This window comes from Theropithecus gelada, chromosome 6 (assembly GCF_003255815.1).
Source record: "Theropithecus gelada isolate Dixy chromosome 6, Tgel_1.0, whole genome shotgun sequence".
Classification (NCBI taxonomy): domain Eukaryota; kingdom Metazoa; phylum Chordata; class Mammalia; order Primates; family Cercopithecidae; genus Theropithecus; species Theropithecus gelada.
In genome coordinates, this window is record NC_037673.1 from 94,386,073 (window position 1) to 94,403,329 (window position 17,257).

Below are 17,257 nucleotides of genomic sequence, written 5' to 3' on the forward strand. Positions count from 1 at the left end.
ATATTAATTTTTCCCCTCATGACTTTTTAAAAATATGGAATACAAAATTTCCTAAGCCAAACCTGAACCACTATTACATCAAGTTTTTATTTCACCCCATTTATTATATTTTAAAGAGTATTTGAGCCAATATTCTCCAAAACCAACAATGAATCCCACACAATTTATAATTATGCAACTCCCTACATTAACTTTCTTACTACATATTTTGATCTCAATTTTATGATTCAAAAGCCATTTTATAGAGAAATTCAGTTCTTAAAATATATAAATTTTTCTTAATTATATACAACACCTTTATTTCACAAGATTTGTTTTGACTGCATGAAGATTGAATTAGTTGATAGGTTAAATACAGGAACATCATGATAAGGAGAAAGACATGCATAAGCAAAATTTCTAAAGTGACTGCCAAGTTTACCTGCTGTCTTGCTTGTAGTGATCCCAATCACGATGGTCTTTACCATTACTAAAAGAAGAATAGGGTCTTTTCCTGGATTCACTTTTTTTGTAAGAATCTCCCTGATGTCGGTCTTTATGATGATCATGGTACTGAGTTAAGTGTCTATCAGAGGAATAACTGTCCCTGCTGCTATCATCGTGATTTGTATTCTCTTTTAATCTTTCCACATCTGTTAGATAAGTACAACTTTTATTAACGACCTTAAAAATAATATGTGGCAAAAAAAACTTAAGTTGATAGATAACAAGAACTCGTTTCAACCCTTGCCAAAACAAAATTGGTTCCCAAATACAAGCAGTTGAAGCATTTATAAATGGTGTATAAAAGCAGTACTAAGGATTATTTTAAAAGGGTCACTTGATTCTGAAATGTGACAAAAACTAAAAAATATGGGACCCATTCCTTTCTCAGACTATACTTTTGTGGCTGTCATACAGAAAGAATGCATTACTATTCTAAATTACATAAAAAAGAATATTTGTTCATTTTAACAGTTATTCTACAATTTCTGGAAACTGGGAAAAAGATGATTAAAAGGATAATCAACTAAAAAGAACGATAGCTTAAGAGAATACATTTTATATAATAATGTAGGTATGTATCAGAATTACCGTATCTTCTTAATATAAAGGTACTTGTAAATAAAAACAAGGTAACAACTTTTTTAACATTTAGTTTATTTAAAACAAATATTTAAAAAAAATTTTTTTTTAAATTTATTTTCCCAGTCAGTAAGGCTTACATACCTGGATTTCTAATCACATGAGGATTCAAGTTGCTGTTTTGATCATTGTTTTGCTAAAATAAATGCACACATGTGTAAGAATCTTTAGGTGACTTCACAAACTTACAAAAAAGGATAATTCTTAGAAAATACTGACACTGAAGTCTTCAAACAAGGTATTAGAATGTTTATGTCTGTACATATATGTATATATGTGTGTATATATACATGTATGACATTTATAGATCTCCATTTTTAAAGTATGAACTACTTGTCCCATGACTTAAAGATATTTTTTCACTTTGAAATAAACTGACTTAATAGAAAAGTTGCAAAAATACTGAGTTCTCACATACCCTTCACCTAGCTTCTCCTAATGTTAATATCTTATATAAACATAGTATGAAGATCAAAAGCAAATAATTAACATTGGTATAACACTATTAACCGAAGAACAGACTTCATTTAGATTTCACATTTTTCCACTCATGTTCTTTATCTGCTCGGGGATTCGATTTGGAAGCCCATATTACACTAAGTTGTCATGTCTTCCTCTGGGGCAGCTCCTTAGTCTACTGCATGCTGTTAATACTTCTGGAGAGTAGCAGTTATTTTATAGAATATCCCTCAAGAAGGGCTTGTCTGATGTTTTCACATAACACTTTTATATTTTTGGCAAGAATTCCACATAAGTGATGTGCCTTTCTCAGTATCAGAGGGTTCGTGATGCTGATGTGTCTTACCACTGGTGACATTAACCTTGATCACTTGTTTAAGGTGGGTCAGGTAAGTTTCTCTATTATAAAGTTATTATTTTCCCTTTATAATTAATAAACATTTCAGAGATCTGTCAATATCCTATTTTCATGCCCATTAACTTTACCTCCCTTCTGTGAATCTTGCCTGAGATTATTACAGAATTATTACTGTGGTGTTCAATGGTGATTTTTGAAATTTATCTTATTCATTCTGTATTTATTAATCAAATTGCTTTGTAAAAAGAATGTCTCATGGTTTTAATTATATAAATTAAGGGAAAAAAATATGATAGCAAGTTTACCTGAGATTCCTGCCGTTTTTTAATAGCATGCTTATATAATTTATGTAATTTTCTTGCATCAAATTCAGTAAACTTAGATACAAAAATCCATAGGTTTCTAGAAGAATTTAAAAAAAGGCAAATTACATTAGTCTGGTGGAAAATATTTAGTTTTTTTCATGGAACTCCTTCCCTCCAAACAGAAACACATACACACATACACAGCCCTCTATGGAACAAACTCTTAAGGATATTAATTCTATGTATTTTTTCAAAACTTCATATAAGACTCCAGTGAAACTAAACATTATATTTTACTTCTCTTTCAGATCACTTCATTTTATAGTCTTTAGACTGAAAAGCAGTAAACAATCCTAATTTGAAATGCACCAAAGATATAAATTAAATCAGGAAGTGATTCAGATTCATACTGTGATCCTGATTATGCATATAAGGGACAGGTATGTTAATAATTGGGAGTGGAAATACCATCAGGTAATACGGATTATGCTTGTAAAGAATTGTCTTAAATAATGCATTAAAAAGTAACTGTCACTTAATAATAGTAATGTAATGGTCCCAAGAGTTAACACGATCAAACACCATAAATGAGGTACAGCTTGGTATCTCTTGCCATTCCAACAGAGGCATCATTAATTAATCAGAAACTGTGGTGATTATTTCATAATGCATGTGTATATCAAATCATCAAACTGTATACCTTAAATATATAAGAACTGTAAATTGTTAAATATACCTCCAAAAAGAAAAGGAATGTTAAGTTCTAAGGGAGGGTAGTAGTCCCTAGAAGATTCAAATGTACACTAGAGGTAAAATATTTACCTTGAAATATATTTTTAAAATGAACTTAAGAGAATATATTAAATGGTACCTTACTGAACTGAAATCCACAGAAGGGGGAAAATTCATCTAGCCTTTACATAAATTGACAGACTATCTCGAACATATCTACATTCTAAGGTTAACTCATAAGGGTAAAAGGTGGGAATTTAATAAAGTACCTTTTTGTTCCTAAGTAAATTCCTTGTAAAAACATATTTTCCGGCCGGGCGCGGTGGCTCACGCCTGTAATCCCAACACTTTGGGAGGCCGAGGCGGGCGGATCACGAGGTCAGGAGATCGAGGCCAACCTGGCGAACACTGTGAAACCCCGTCTCTACTAAAAATACAAAAAAATTAGCCGGGCGTGGTGGCGGGCACCTGTGGTCCCAGCTACTCGGGAGGCTGAGGCAGGAGAATGGCATGAACCTGGGAGACACAGCTTGCAGTGAGCGGAGATCGCACCACTGCACTCCAGCCTGAGCAACAGAGCGAGACTCCGTCTCAAAAAAAATAAAAATAAAAATAAAAATAAAAATAAAAATAAATTTAAAAAATATATATATAGACATACACACATACATATACATATTTTCCCCCAAAAAAATCTAGTCAGGAACCAGATTCTGGTCTTAATTATATCATCCAAATGACTATCTGATCTTGAACAAAGCACCAGAGCTGAGGCAAGCATCAGCACTTACACAAACCTAAGAATTAGTGCCTCTTTTAGAGTTCAGGTCCTAGTGTTTCCTCTGTCATTCTCCAGTTCCAGCCCTAAAATACTTTTCAACTGAATCCATTTTTTTCCTTCTGTAAAATGGAATAGTAAATATCTGTTCATAGTTCCTACAAGTAATACTATTAAAAGGATCAGCTAGAATGAGGCATATTTGATAGACAAATAAAATACAAATATACATTCTATTTTGGCCATCACTTTATTACAGTGATCTTTAAATAAAAACTAGTGTTGCATTTCAGTTGTTTTTAAGAAATTTGGTCAAAAAATATATTGAAAAAAATTGTAAGCAAAAAACAAAAAGATCATTATGGTAACTACTGTAACACATGCTTAATGCCAACCGTTCTGTAATCTTTAGATTTCTATCTTCTTTCATTCTGTACAATTCCCCAGATGGGGAAGGAAAGATGGAAATATCTCATAAAGCAAAACAGCTGCAACTTCTGCCTCCTTAGTTCAAGTGATTCTCTTGCCTCAGCCTCCCGAGTAGCTGGGTCTACAGGCACGTGCCACCATGCCCGGCTAAGTTTTTAATTTTTTTTTTTTATTTTTAGTAGAAAGGGGGTCTCACCGTCTTAGTCAGGATGGTCTCGATCTCCTGACCTCGTGATCTGCCCGCCTTGGCCTCCCAAAGTGCTGGGATTACAGGCATGAGCCACCGCGCCTGGCCCACAATGACTGTTGTTGAGGGGATGGGGTCAGCCAATAATAGGTCTCAATATAAGGTACTTTTTTTTTCTTGTTTCTGTATTAAAAAAAAATTCCCCCCAGCACTTTGGGAGGCCAAGGCAGGCAGACCGCTTGAGGTCAGGAGTTCAACACAAGGCTGGCCAAGATGGTGAAACCCGTCTCTACAAAAAATACAAGAATTAGCCAGGCCTGGTAGCCTGGGCCTGTAATCCCACACTACTAGGGAGACTGAGGTGGAAGGATAGCTTGAGCCCAGGAGGCAGAGGATGCAGTGAGCCGATATCCGCCACTGCACTCCAACCTGGGCAACAGAGCGAGATTCCATCTCAAAAAAATGAATAAATAAAAATACAATTTCTCCAAGAGAGCAAAAGCTATTTTGCTTCATGGGATATTTCCCTCTTTCCTTCCCCATCTCCCTCTTAAGGGAATTTGGTTTAACCAGAGACAGAGGCAGCAGGAATGAACAATAAGGCATACGAAATCAAAGTAACTGAGAACCAAACGGGAAAACCAAAAAGGTAATCTGCCCAACTGAATGAAGAAAAGTGAGGTGAGAGCATAGCCTTAGGATGTAAAGTGACAGAATACAATGAAAAAGTTAAGTCTCCTGGCTATTAAGTCTCTCTTCTTCCAAAGGTTTCCCCACTCTTTCCTAATAACAAACCGAATTTGAAATGGTACCTATTTGTATTAGTCGCTGTGTAATTTTTATATTTTACTTAAAATTTTATTTCAAATTCTTTAATTCTTTGCTCATTTTTAAATTTACTTTCAACCAAATTCACTGTGTAATTTCAATAAGATGTTCCTTATTTCTCATCTAGAACGCAGAAAAAGTAGATATTCTAACTCTTTGAACCTCAAAAATTTAAGCCCTAATTACAAGGATTCAAATATTGGTGTGTAAGATACAACTAAATATTTTCATTCAGTGGTCCTCCAAAAATGATAACCCATTCTTGGCAAAAGGTATTATTTAAATGAGGAGTTGCCAGGCTTTCAAATTTTGTATATCTGGTTAAATGTAAAAGATAGAAGCCAAGCATTTTTACACTAAAAAAAGCAGAGAAGAAATTAAATGTAATCCTTTAGATTAGCTAAATTTAGCTTTAAGAATAATGCACTACATTACTTTTATTTTCCTAATTTTTGCATTTTACATTGCTTGAGGATGCTAATTTTTACAACTTCATAAATGTATCCAGGATGTAAACTGCTAAATTCATGCAACAATAAACTTTGTGGGAACATCAACTTCAAAAGATATTACCGATAATAATTTGGTAAATTGCAAAGACTTTTTCAAATAAAATGCAATCTGAATTTTAATGAAACAGCTGCCACTATTCCTTTAAAGGTAGAGATGCCACTTGTTACATACCATGATACCTAAGTAACCACTCATAAAAAAAAAACTTTAACGTTAAAGGGAGAAAAATTAAAACAATCATCTGCAGGTTACCTCTTTAAAAATTATCTTGTTCCCTAAACTTCAGAATCAGGAAAGAAAACAGAAAAACAAAAGACAGTTACATAATGCAAATTTAACACTTCCTGAAAAGTGTATCACTTACTTTCTCCATTGCTTAATTTGTTCAGGATTTGTATACTCTTTTAGACATTCTGTGATATGGTCTCCAATTTTTATTAAACATTGTCTAGTATGTTCTAGTTGTTCTCTTTCTGAAAGGCCTTTCTCAGGCCTATCAAGTTGTTTCAAAGCTGCTTTAACAGGCCTCATTCTTTCTTTACACTTTAAAATAAGAAAACAAGAATATAAACACATGTATTAAAAACCTAAAGTCAACAAGATCTACCTCCTTCAATGATATTTACATGAATATTATAACACTGTTTGATAACAAAATAAGCAATTAAATCTCACTTCACAAATCTTATACATCAGGGTTCCCCTTTAGATTTTTTTCAGGAAAGTAAGCCTTTCTGTTATCATTTAAAATTAGTATTTGAGTAAGTAAAAGTTTTGGATTTTACTTAGCTTCTACATAAATGGTTATTTTTTATACTGTAGCACACTATTATAAGGAGTCTTAAATATAGAATATTAAAAGAGAGAGAGTAAAAATATTTCAGAGTATAACTTAATATACCCTACTATCCACTAAATACAGGGTAAAATGATTTTAGCAAAACTATTAAAATCAATATAGCTAGATATATAAACTGTCTATTCTTCCAAACTTTTGCAACAACAGAAGGTGGCAATAATGACTTGCTCTTCATATTTTGGGTGGTTGGGGAATACAGGGTCAAAGGGTAACTTTTTCCTTGGCCTGTACATTCCTGACATGCTTATAAAAGGCTGACATATTAAGAACTGCATGTTTTATTGTAGCAATAGGAACTACAACCTTCTACCAAAATCAAAATAAAAATATTACTAACAAGGGAACCGTCAGATAAAATTTGTAAATGCAAAAACAAATTAAAAATTAACATTATATTCACAGAAAGCAAGCTGGTTTAGTTCTAGGAATGTAAGGATGATGGGTCAACATCAGACAATACATTTAGATAATTCAACATCATTTATTAAGAAATCGGGCCAGGTGTGGTGGCTCATGCCTGTAACCCCAGCACTTTGGGAGGCTGAAGCAGGAGGATCACTTGAGTCCAGGAGTTTGAGATCAGTCTGGGCAACAGTGAGACTCTGATTCTATACCAAAAAAAAAAAAAAAAAAAAAATTAGCCAAGCATGGTGGCACACACATGCGGTCCCAGCTACTCAAGAGGTCAAGGTGGGAGGACTGCTTGAACCCAGGAGACTGCAATGAGCTGTGATCATGCCACTGGCACTACAGCCTGGGCAAGAGTGAGACTGTATCTCAAAAAAATAAAATAATAAATCCTCACACCACTGCTCTGAAGGACCTCTCTTATTAAAAAGAAAATTAAAATTCAGTCAGATCTGATGCTTTAAGAAAATCTTTAATTTCCTTTCTAACTTTTAGTTTATTCATTGCTGTTCTTTATGTTTCCTATTTTTTGTTCAACTTTGGCAGTTTATATTCTGTTAGAAAATAATTTATCCAACATATGTCAGTTTAGTACATACTATGTTCTAGATATTGTTCCAGACCCAGGAAATAGAGCTGTAAGTAAAACAGATCCTGCCTTTATGGAACCTGGAATCTAGTATAACACTAGAGAGCCAATAAATAAAGAAGAAATAGTGTGTCAGGTGACAACAACTGTGATAAAGAAAAATAAAGCAATAAAGAGCAGGGAGCTTCCTATCTTATACAAGATTTCAGAGAAGGGCAATGTTTGAGAGGACATCTAAAGAAAATAGAGTAAGCCATTTCAAGTACAGGAAAAAACAAACATGAACACCCTAAAACTTGCTTGACATGTTTTAAAAAAAAGTGTGAACACCAGTGTCGCTGGAACCAAGTAAGTGAGAGAAGTGGCTGGCAATGATGGGAGGTGACTAGATGCTACGAGGTTGGTTTCAGGCTAAGAATCTTTTCTCCTACATGAGATAGAAAGCCATTGGAGTGTTTTAAGCACAGAAATATAATGGTGGGACTTTATTCTCCCTCTAAGTCATGATTACTCTGGTTGCTATGTGGAGTACCAAGGGAGGTATGAGCAGGATGGAAGCAATAAGAATAGACCCTGACAATAGTCCTTTGCAGTAGAATCTATTTTATAGAAGAAACTGAAACTTAGAATAAAATGACATCTGTCAAATCCAGCTCTAACTGACCTCAGACTCTGTGCTCTTTCTTGACTGCTAAATTATACTGTCACTTAGGAAGACAACCAGTAAAAGATAAGGAGTGATGTTTAGAGAGTGATGACCTAGAAAAGGCCATTGAATTTCAGAATTATTTACAGCTATTCCCAAATACAATGGAATTTCTTACTTAGAGGTAAAATCCTATACAAGCCAGAAAGTCTGGCTCCGGAGTCCATGTTTAAGAACTATTCCAGTCTTCATTTCCATGATACACACAATATCATTTAAGATCAATGGAGAGAAAATTCATGCATTGTGCACAGTAGGAATTTTTCCATTCCAGCAGTTACATGAAAAAGTCAGAAGACTAAAAAAGAAATGTGGGGGAAAAAAAGTGGCAAAAGGCACAATCTCACCTAATTCATTAGTGGACCACAGAGAGAAGGGGAAGTAGCTCAAGTGAAGAGTTTAATGTTTTCACCTCAAAAAAGCAAAAGAATACCACCTCCCCCGAGTCCCACCCAATACAGAGTAGACAAAAAACAAAAACAAAAACAAAAAAACCAGTTACCCTTGAAAAAGAGAGAAGAAATCCCAACCTGTGAATCTGCAGAGGAGATAAAAATAAAAGTCCAGAGATAAAACATATGGTTCAAATAAATAAAATGGAAGATAGGAGCCACAGCAGCTTTGAATGTCTCCAATATTCTCAGTGACTGGAAGAACGTCAACAGCTCAAAGTAGGGAGAACAAGATGACTGGTAAGAACCAATATATTTAAAGGGCATGAACAATATTTGAACTATATTAGGGCATGTTGTGGAATCAGTAGGAAATACATTAGTGGGTTCATTAAATCAGCACTGTCTAGTCATCGTGCAAAAGAAGAGAAAGCAGGACAAGAGGGTAAGCTGGGGATCTAGAAGGACATAATGGGTCGAAAACAAATATAATTTTAGAAGGTGAAATTTCCCATCTTTGAAGTATAGCATTTGATTAATACTAGTGATAAAACTAACAACCAAGTCTAACAAGTGACTGAAGTACGTTAACTGCTCCAACTAGTACAAAAGATTCAGATTCTAGAAATGCATGTTGTCACGCATATCATGCATGTTGTCATGCATTCTCTAAAAAGGAAATATAGGAATATATATTTATATATAAATTTGTATATATTGTAACTATATATAAACATGATACATTTATATATTAGACTACAAATGTTACCTTCAGTTGTGGCTTGTAAGGAAACATTTCCTAGTCCTAGTTAAGGCCAAACTACGTATCTGTCTCATACCACTTGGCTTTTTTCTCTAAAATTATTATTCCTTCCTGGTTTTGCTCTGCAATTGGACTTTTTATTCTCACAATCACTATCAATTTCTAAGCTTTTCTGAAGACAGCACTGATCTGCAAACTTTACATGTACCAATTCATTTAATCTTCATACTTACTTTCCAAATAGCAGCATTCTGCCTCAAGAGTCAGTACTATTAACCACATACATACTGTTATATTATGTAATTACATAAGTATACAATAATATTCAGTAAATAAATTATGAATATATACATTGAGTAAATTATAAATAAATACATAAATATCTTCAGTAAATAAAGTCTTTAGAAAAGGCACAGATAGTTTCTCCCTCACTTTGAGGAACACAAAGGCATGACAACATGCAGAATCAGTATATTTTAGACAAGACATATTGCCAGTCCAAAACAACATAGGTACAAAAATTGAGCCTGTTTAGATACTCGTATAATTTGACAATGCAACTTTACAGCTACTGCATCTACTAACAAAACATTAGGCTCATATTTTGTACATAATTTTTTCTTATTTTACTTTTCTAGTGAAACATTTCACTCTTATTGGATTTTTTTAAAAAAATATTGGTCTGCAAAAGACTGGGAAAAAAACTAGTCCTTCACCATAGATAACAAGCACAATTACATATATGTGTGTGTATATACACATATTTATTTTTTAATGGCATTCAGGAATTTAAAAATTTGAAATATGAGCTGGAGGAAAACAAATACACTCAAAGTACTTGTCAAACCCCTCTTCTTAAAGTCTTTCTTAAAAAGTCTCTCTGAATTGCTTCTAAATTTAAGACACCAGCTGGGCATGATAGCTCAAGCCTGTAATCCCAGTACCTGGGCCCACCTTGGCCTCCTTTTATCTCCCTTGGTTTTTTTGTTTTTTTGCTTTTTTTTGAGATAGAGTCTCACTGTTGCCGGCCCGGGCACGTAGTCATCTGAGGTGCAATGGTGCAATCTCAGCTCACAGCAACCTTAGCCTTCTGGGTTCCAGCAATTCTCCTGCCTCAGCCTCCAGAGTAGCTGAGATTACAGGCGCCCACCACCACGCCCAGCTAATTTTGTATTAGAGTTTTGTATTTAGAGTTTCATCATGTTGGCCAGGTTGGTCTCAAACTCCTGACCTCAGGTGATCCACCGCCTCAGCCTCCCAAACTGCTTACAGGTGTGAGCCACCACACTCAGGCTTATCTCCCTTTTTCACCAAGGAATTCAAGACAAGCCTGGGTGATATAAAAAATCCCCATCTTTACAAAAAAACTAAAAATTAGCTGGGTGTATGGCACATGTCTCTAGTCCCAGCTACTTGAGAGGCTGAGGCAGGAGGAGCACTTGAGCCCAGAAGGGTGAGCCTGCAATCGGCTGTGACTACACCACTGCACTCCAGCATGGGTGACAGAGTAAGATGCTAACTCAAAAAAAAAAAAAAAAAAAAAAAAAAAAAGAAGCCTTCAAATTTTAAATATATTGCTTTTATCAATCTAATCTACAATAAATTCAAATGCAGTTCTAAATTAAAAGCTATAAATGACAAACTTCAACTTAAATGTTATATGATTTAGTACTAATAATCAGAAAGTCAAAGGCTTACAATGCTGAATGTCTTCTGATCCAGCTCTTCAGATTCTTCAGAAATGGGAACTGGTTCACCACTTGCTGTGATATGAACTGGAGCATCTGACACTGAAGATTTCTTGGATCTTTCCCTACCATCAGATTTGGATTCGCTCAACTAAAGAAAAAGTGAAAAGAAAACAAAAACAAAACCCCAATAGCAACAAAGGCAAAATGACTAACACTTCCAGAAAATAATTACTGTCTCATTTTATTCTACAAGTGCTCATTCTCATTGAATATCCTCATCTATTTTAATTTTTTTCCCCCAATTTCATTTGGGGAAACAACCAAAGCTACTCTGTAATGTTACTCTGAAGGTAAAACATGAAAGAGTGTTCAGACCTATTATTCTCCTCTACTGCATACCCACACATGCTTCTGAAGAACTCAATTACTGAGACTAGTATCGGCTGATATGCAATTTAGTCTCCTAAAATGTAAATATGCTGATTGTGTTTACTTTCTATTTTTTATTATGATTTGCGTACCTTTTCTTCCTTTATGTCTTTTTCTTTCTGTATAGCTTCTTTTACTTTGTTTTCTCTTTTTTCTTTAAAATCTTTTTCCTTTATATCTTTCTTATCCTCTTTTTCTTTTATCTCCCTTTTAAGTTCTTTTTTATTCTCCTTTTCTTTTGCTTCCCTCTTTTCTTCTGGTTCCTTCTTTATAAAAACATCTGGCTCAGGTTTTTCTTCACTGTCTCTTTCTGTTTTAATTTTTTTATTTGGATGTTTCACAGAACTGATCTCATCCTGAAAAGTGCAAGTATGGCCAATGTATTACTAACCAAATTTTAACAATGACTAATTTTTTTTTTCACATGACTACAGATTGCATGTATGTGGATTCTGAAAGACAGCCCAGAATCCCCCTAATAATTATACATGCAATGTTTACCTTCCTATAAAGCCAGTCCCGTTCAAGTTCATAATACAATTAAAGGAGACAGAAGCTCATCGAACTGGCAATTGTTTGAAAAGGAAGGACCTTTGCTCTATGCCTCTAGTGCTATATAATATCTACTGGATAGTTAGAATTCTGTTCTATAAATGAGACTATGTCATGAACCATAAGCGCGCGCGCACACACACACACACGCAGACTTCAGTACCTAAAATACAAATTTTAAGGGACTAGTTCAAATTTTAAATGTAAAGTACACAAAAACATGCCATAATTCCCTTTCCATAGAAAAGGTTGTTGTTCTAAAACACATTCTTACTTTATCATCATCTTCATCAGACTTCTCTGAAGGCAAAGGAGAAGAATCACTCTTTATTTCCTCTTTCACTTTTATAGACTTCATTGCTTTATTCTTCTTAGCTCTTGCTTTTCTCCTCTTTGAACTTCCCTAAAAATCATTATTTTAATTTTAACCAATTCTACAGATTTCATTTTTAAAAACTTCATAAACATTAAATCCAATGGCTAGAATACATATACCTACCTTATCCTTAGTCTATTGGTAATAAGCTGTACCAACATTAGAAACTCAAAAAAGGTGCTATAACTTAATGAGTCAAATATAATATTAATGTAAATAAAAAATACTAGCCAATTATTATTCCTTTAAAAAAAGAATCAGAGAGAAGTAGAAACAATTTTTTGTCCTCTGAGATTATTATCACCTCCAGCTTAATTCAATAGCACAAGAGACAGCATTAGGAATGATTTTTAATGCTACAAGTAGTTACTGACATAATGGTCATAGGTAAACTTCTAACGGTTGCTCTAAGTTTCCAATCACCTCCTTTTTGCTGTCTGTTTCGTTCTTTTTCAGTAAGCTCGGCAAGCTATGATGCTGTCCCTTAAGCACTCTAATGACTCCAAGTAAAACAGTCATGTAGGCTATGTAGGCTTGACTTCTCGAAAAGCACTCTACACTCTAAACAAATTTTCTTTATCCCTCTCTAAAACTAGAAAAAAAAACAATCCTACTTCTAAAAGCTATGATTCACCAGTTTTAACATGTATGGCGAGATAATTTAAGGTAAAATTTGAATATGGCAACATCAAATAAAACTACTTAATTATAGAAAAACCTATTTATATAAGCTCATATTGACTTCAGATGTTTAGCATGGTCAAGTAAACAAAATTTATCTTACTAAAAAGTAAACTGGTCTTAGGCATGTGGGCCTTAACTTACCGCACCAGAAAGAGCTTCTTTTTTTGCAAGATCTCTACTAAGTAATTTGATGAGGTAGTCTGCACGGGTCTGCAACTGTTTTGCTTGTGGTTTTTTATCAGGATCATCTGGAAGAATCTGAAAAAGCAATTAACGTTTTCACATTGTCTTAATAAATAACATGAGAAATTGGGTAAAACATGCTTAACCATTTAAATATATATATACACATATAGTTCACCAAGTTTCAATTATTAGTATTTGTAGGAATAAACTCAATGCAAAATACATTTTTTATACCTATGCCAGAGCCAAAGATTTAATTTTTCTGAGAATGAATTCTAAATATACTTTAAATACCCTCATATTATCTTTCAAAATGAAAATAGAAAGTATGAGGTTGTAAATTTCCTTCAAATATACAAAAGTGTACTTAACATCCACTGTTATTCCATGTTATATAATCCTTAAATGCCTTCCCTTCTCAGTAAAAGTGTATTTATATATAATGTACACAAAAATTCCTAGAATACAAGATGTCATCTTTCTAGAAGAAGACCTAAAGCATACACTGGGAGGAAAGTTTTATAGGGGAATCTAGACTACTTAATTTTTTCTTCACAGTAACAAAGCACCAATATCTAAAGGTTCCCAACACATAAGTATAAACAACAAGGAAGTTCTCCCAGTGTTTCCCGTTTTAGGCAAAAAAAAAAAAAAAAAAAAAAAAAAGATTTCAGCTAGCACAGTGCAACCAAATGACCAAAAATACTAAAATACCGATGTTTTTAAAAATATATATAAAAGATTTTAATGATTTTGTCTTACTGGAATAATAAAATTAATGATGAATGGGTACAAATATATAGTTAGATAGAAGAAATAAGACCCAGTGTTTGATAGATGAGTAGGGTGACAATAGTTAGCAATAATCTATACATTATAAAATAGCTAGAAAAGAATCATTTGAATGTTCCTAGTGTAAAGATAAATATTTAAGGTGATAATGTCCCAGTTACCCTGATTTCATCTCTATATATTATATGATTGTATCGAATTATCACACGCCTCTGAAAATATGTACATCTACTATGCATCAAAAAATTTTTGGTAGAATAAAACTTTTAACCTAATAATCTGAAAAATAATACACCTAATGCCTTAATGACATATAATTTCACAGTAACGCAAAATCTCAGAAATCATTTAAATTTCATCTTTTCATGCAAGGCATCTTCTAAATACACCAAGGTCACACAACTAGCTAGAGCCTTGGTTTACATATTTCCATTATTTCCAACATAAAAGTAAGAATTAGAATAAATTAAATTCAACATGAATGGTCAACAGAATCAAGAAATAGAAGTACCTTGTGTGTTAGACTGAGGTCAGGATCCATTTTAATCATTTCCCAGCTTCCATATCCATATTCATAGATGCCAATTAACAAATTGGAATCATCTTCTTTGCCCCAGTCTATATCAAAATGAGCTGCCTTTGTGTGGCATGGGATAGTATACCTGGCATTAAAGTTAATAACTAATGGTAAGTTTGTAATTGCCTTACTGAAAAATTAATTTTGAAAAACGTGAGTCATTAGAACTTTAAAATACTATGCTTTATTTCTTTTTTTTTCATAACTAGCCAATAACACCATAAAAATTAAGCACATTCATTTTGTAATTATTGACTAAGAAAAATCTTACAATGGAGAAAATAAGTAACTCACTGCTTTCTTTCTTCTGGATCAGAAGGAATGGATTTGTGCAAAGGTATTAATTCTTCTTCATGGGAGATGACTAGCTTGGCATTCACCTGTACTCCTGATATTCGGAATGTTGGACCCTTCACTTTTCCGAGTCTACCACCTTGATTTTTTTTAAAAAAAGAGTATAAAAGTATAAAACATAATTCTATAAAACACCAAGCAACTGATGCTATTACTTATGTTATTTAACAATAAGTATTCTTTATTTATGTTATTAAAAGATTACTGGAAAACCTTAAATTTCATTACATATGAACTAGTGATTATCATCTAGCAGATGTAGATTCACGAAAAGTATTTATCTAAGTGTTTTACCAATTACATAAGATGGATCAATCTATTAATACCACCAACCTCTAAATAAAGAATTATAGGATGATGACTCAGGGTCTCGCTTTGTCACCCAGGCTGGAAGTGCAGTGGTGCAATCATCGCTCACTGCAGCCTCGACCTCCTGGGCTAAAGCAACCCTCCCACCTCAATTCACAAGTAACTGAGAATACAAGCATGCACAATCACACCCTGCTAATTTTTATTTTTTCATTTTTCTTAGACACGGGGTCTCATTACGTTGCCCAGGCTGGTCTCAAACTCCTGGGTTCAAGCTAAAACCCCATCTCAGCCTCCCCAAGTGCTGGGATTACAGGTATGAGCCACTATGACTGGCCTGCTTATTAAATCTTATCTAAATATTTTTATTCAGGTAAATGAACTGTAAAATAAGCATAATAATAAAATAATTATGTACCAAACCAATATCATATATGTATATTTGCATTATATTTTCCCAGTCATCTATACTAAAAAACCCTATAGATACTATACATATTGTATTGTGTGTATATACACATATAGCTATGAATGTATATATGTGTATATACGTGTATGTACACATATACGTATATGTATACACACACACACACACATATATATATAACTGATATAAAACAGTAATTTCTGACCTTACCTCTCAGACAGAAAATGTCAGCGGAATTAAAAACAGATTCTACTGCCTTCAAATTGCAATTCTGTTCTCCATTTCCTATTACCCAGAATGGCTTTACTTTGTTTCATAAATAATCTTTTGAGACTGATGAATAGATAATTTAAGATATAATATCTAGCTCAACAAAGCATGTTTTGAAACTTTCATTTACTTCTCTTTTAAATCACTCTCATTTTAATGTTACCTGTTCGTTCTGTTCCTGAAGAACTATCCTTTAAAGCTTTAATGCAACCATTATGTACCAATTCTCCCAGTCGTCTAAGGTCTGTTTCCGACTTATCAACTAATTCAGCATCTCGAGCAATTGCATCTAATCTGTAAAACAAAATAATCCCATTTTCAGGTAAATATGTTAAATGAAGTGGTGCCATTTAAGATAAACTAAGTTTCACTCTATTTCAAGATCTAAATGCTACTCTACTGCATGCTCTATATATTCTTGTTCATATAAATGGCAGGAAGCACATAAAAACCAGGACAATGTGGCAGAGAAACAATTCATTTATATATTCAATAAGTTTACTTAATTATAGAGCAAATGGAAGATTACATACCAATTCTGTAAAAGTTTTTAATAACTGATCAAATTTTAAGATGTTCAAAATGAAGTGGTGAAGTTTTATAATTGTAAACAAAAAAGCTGAGTAAAGTTCTGTAACTTTTTATTCCTCTGCACCAAATAATATGAATGATTAATATTCAAGACTTTTGTTCATCTAAAATAATTATGCAAGTATTTTGTTATATTTTAAGTATGCCATCTCAAAATGAAACAGAAAATATGTCTATTTTTGAAGGGATTTTTTAGATAAAAAATAAACTAATTTGAGTCTTTGCTGGTCTATATTCAAACAGTGGGTTGACCACAACAAAGGGCAAAGAATATCCAAATCACAATACTTAGTGAGATTATTTGATAACTTCAAAAAACTGTCTTAATTTGGCCGGGCGCAGTGGCTCAAGCCTGTAATCCCAGCACTTTGGGAGGCCGAGACGGGCGGATCACGAGGTCAGGAGATCGAGACCATCCTGGCTAACACGGTGAAACCCCGTCTCTACTAAAAAAAATACAAAAAAGTAGCCGGGCGAGGTGGCGGGCACCTGTAGTCCCAGCTACTCGGGAGGCTGAGGCAGGAGAATGGCGTAAACCCAGGAGGCGGAGCTTGCAGTGAGCTGAGATCCAGCCACTGCACTCCAGCC

At 33.8% G+C, this 17,257-nt stretch overlaps 1 protein-coding gene across 3 annotated transcripts in view; it reads right to left on the bottom strand.

Moving 5' to 3' along the window:
• CHD1 (chromodomain helicase DNA binding protein 1) overlaps positions 1 to 17,257 on the bottom strand; it is a 76,952-nt gene that overhangs the window by 2,080 nt on the left and 57,615 nt on the right. The window contains exons 26-36 of one of the 3 annotated variants that reach the window (XM_025388528.1): positions 16,242 to 16,372; positions 15,013 to 15,151; positions 14,653 to 14,803; positions 13,305 to 13,421; positions 12,378 to 12,506; positions 11,644 to 11,907; positions 11,130 to 11,270; positions 6,079 to 6,257; positions 2,248 to 2,344; positions 1,210 to 1,261; positions 422 to 632 (exon numbers count right to left, since the gene is read on the bottom strand). In XM_025388528.1, the coding sequence (XP_025244313.1) occupies positions 422 to 632; positions 1,210 to 1,261; positions 2,248 to 2,344; positions 6,079 to 6,257; positions 11,130 to 11,270; positions 11,644 to 11,907; positions 12,378 to 12,506; positions 13,305 to 13,421; positions 14,653 to 14,803; positions 15,013 to 15,151; positions 16,242 to 16,372 (1,611 nt within the window). The remainder of the gene's footprint in view (positions 1 to 421; positions 633 to 1,209; positions 1,262 to 2,247; positions 2,345 to 6,078; positions 6,258 to 11,129; positions 11,271 to 11,643; positions 11,908 to 12,377; positions 12,507 to 13,304; positions 13,422 to 14,652; positions 14,804 to 15,012; positions 15,152 to 16,241; positions 16,373 to 17,257) is intronic. The other 2 variants (XM_025388529.1, XR_003119889.1) reach the window with 2 other exon arrangements.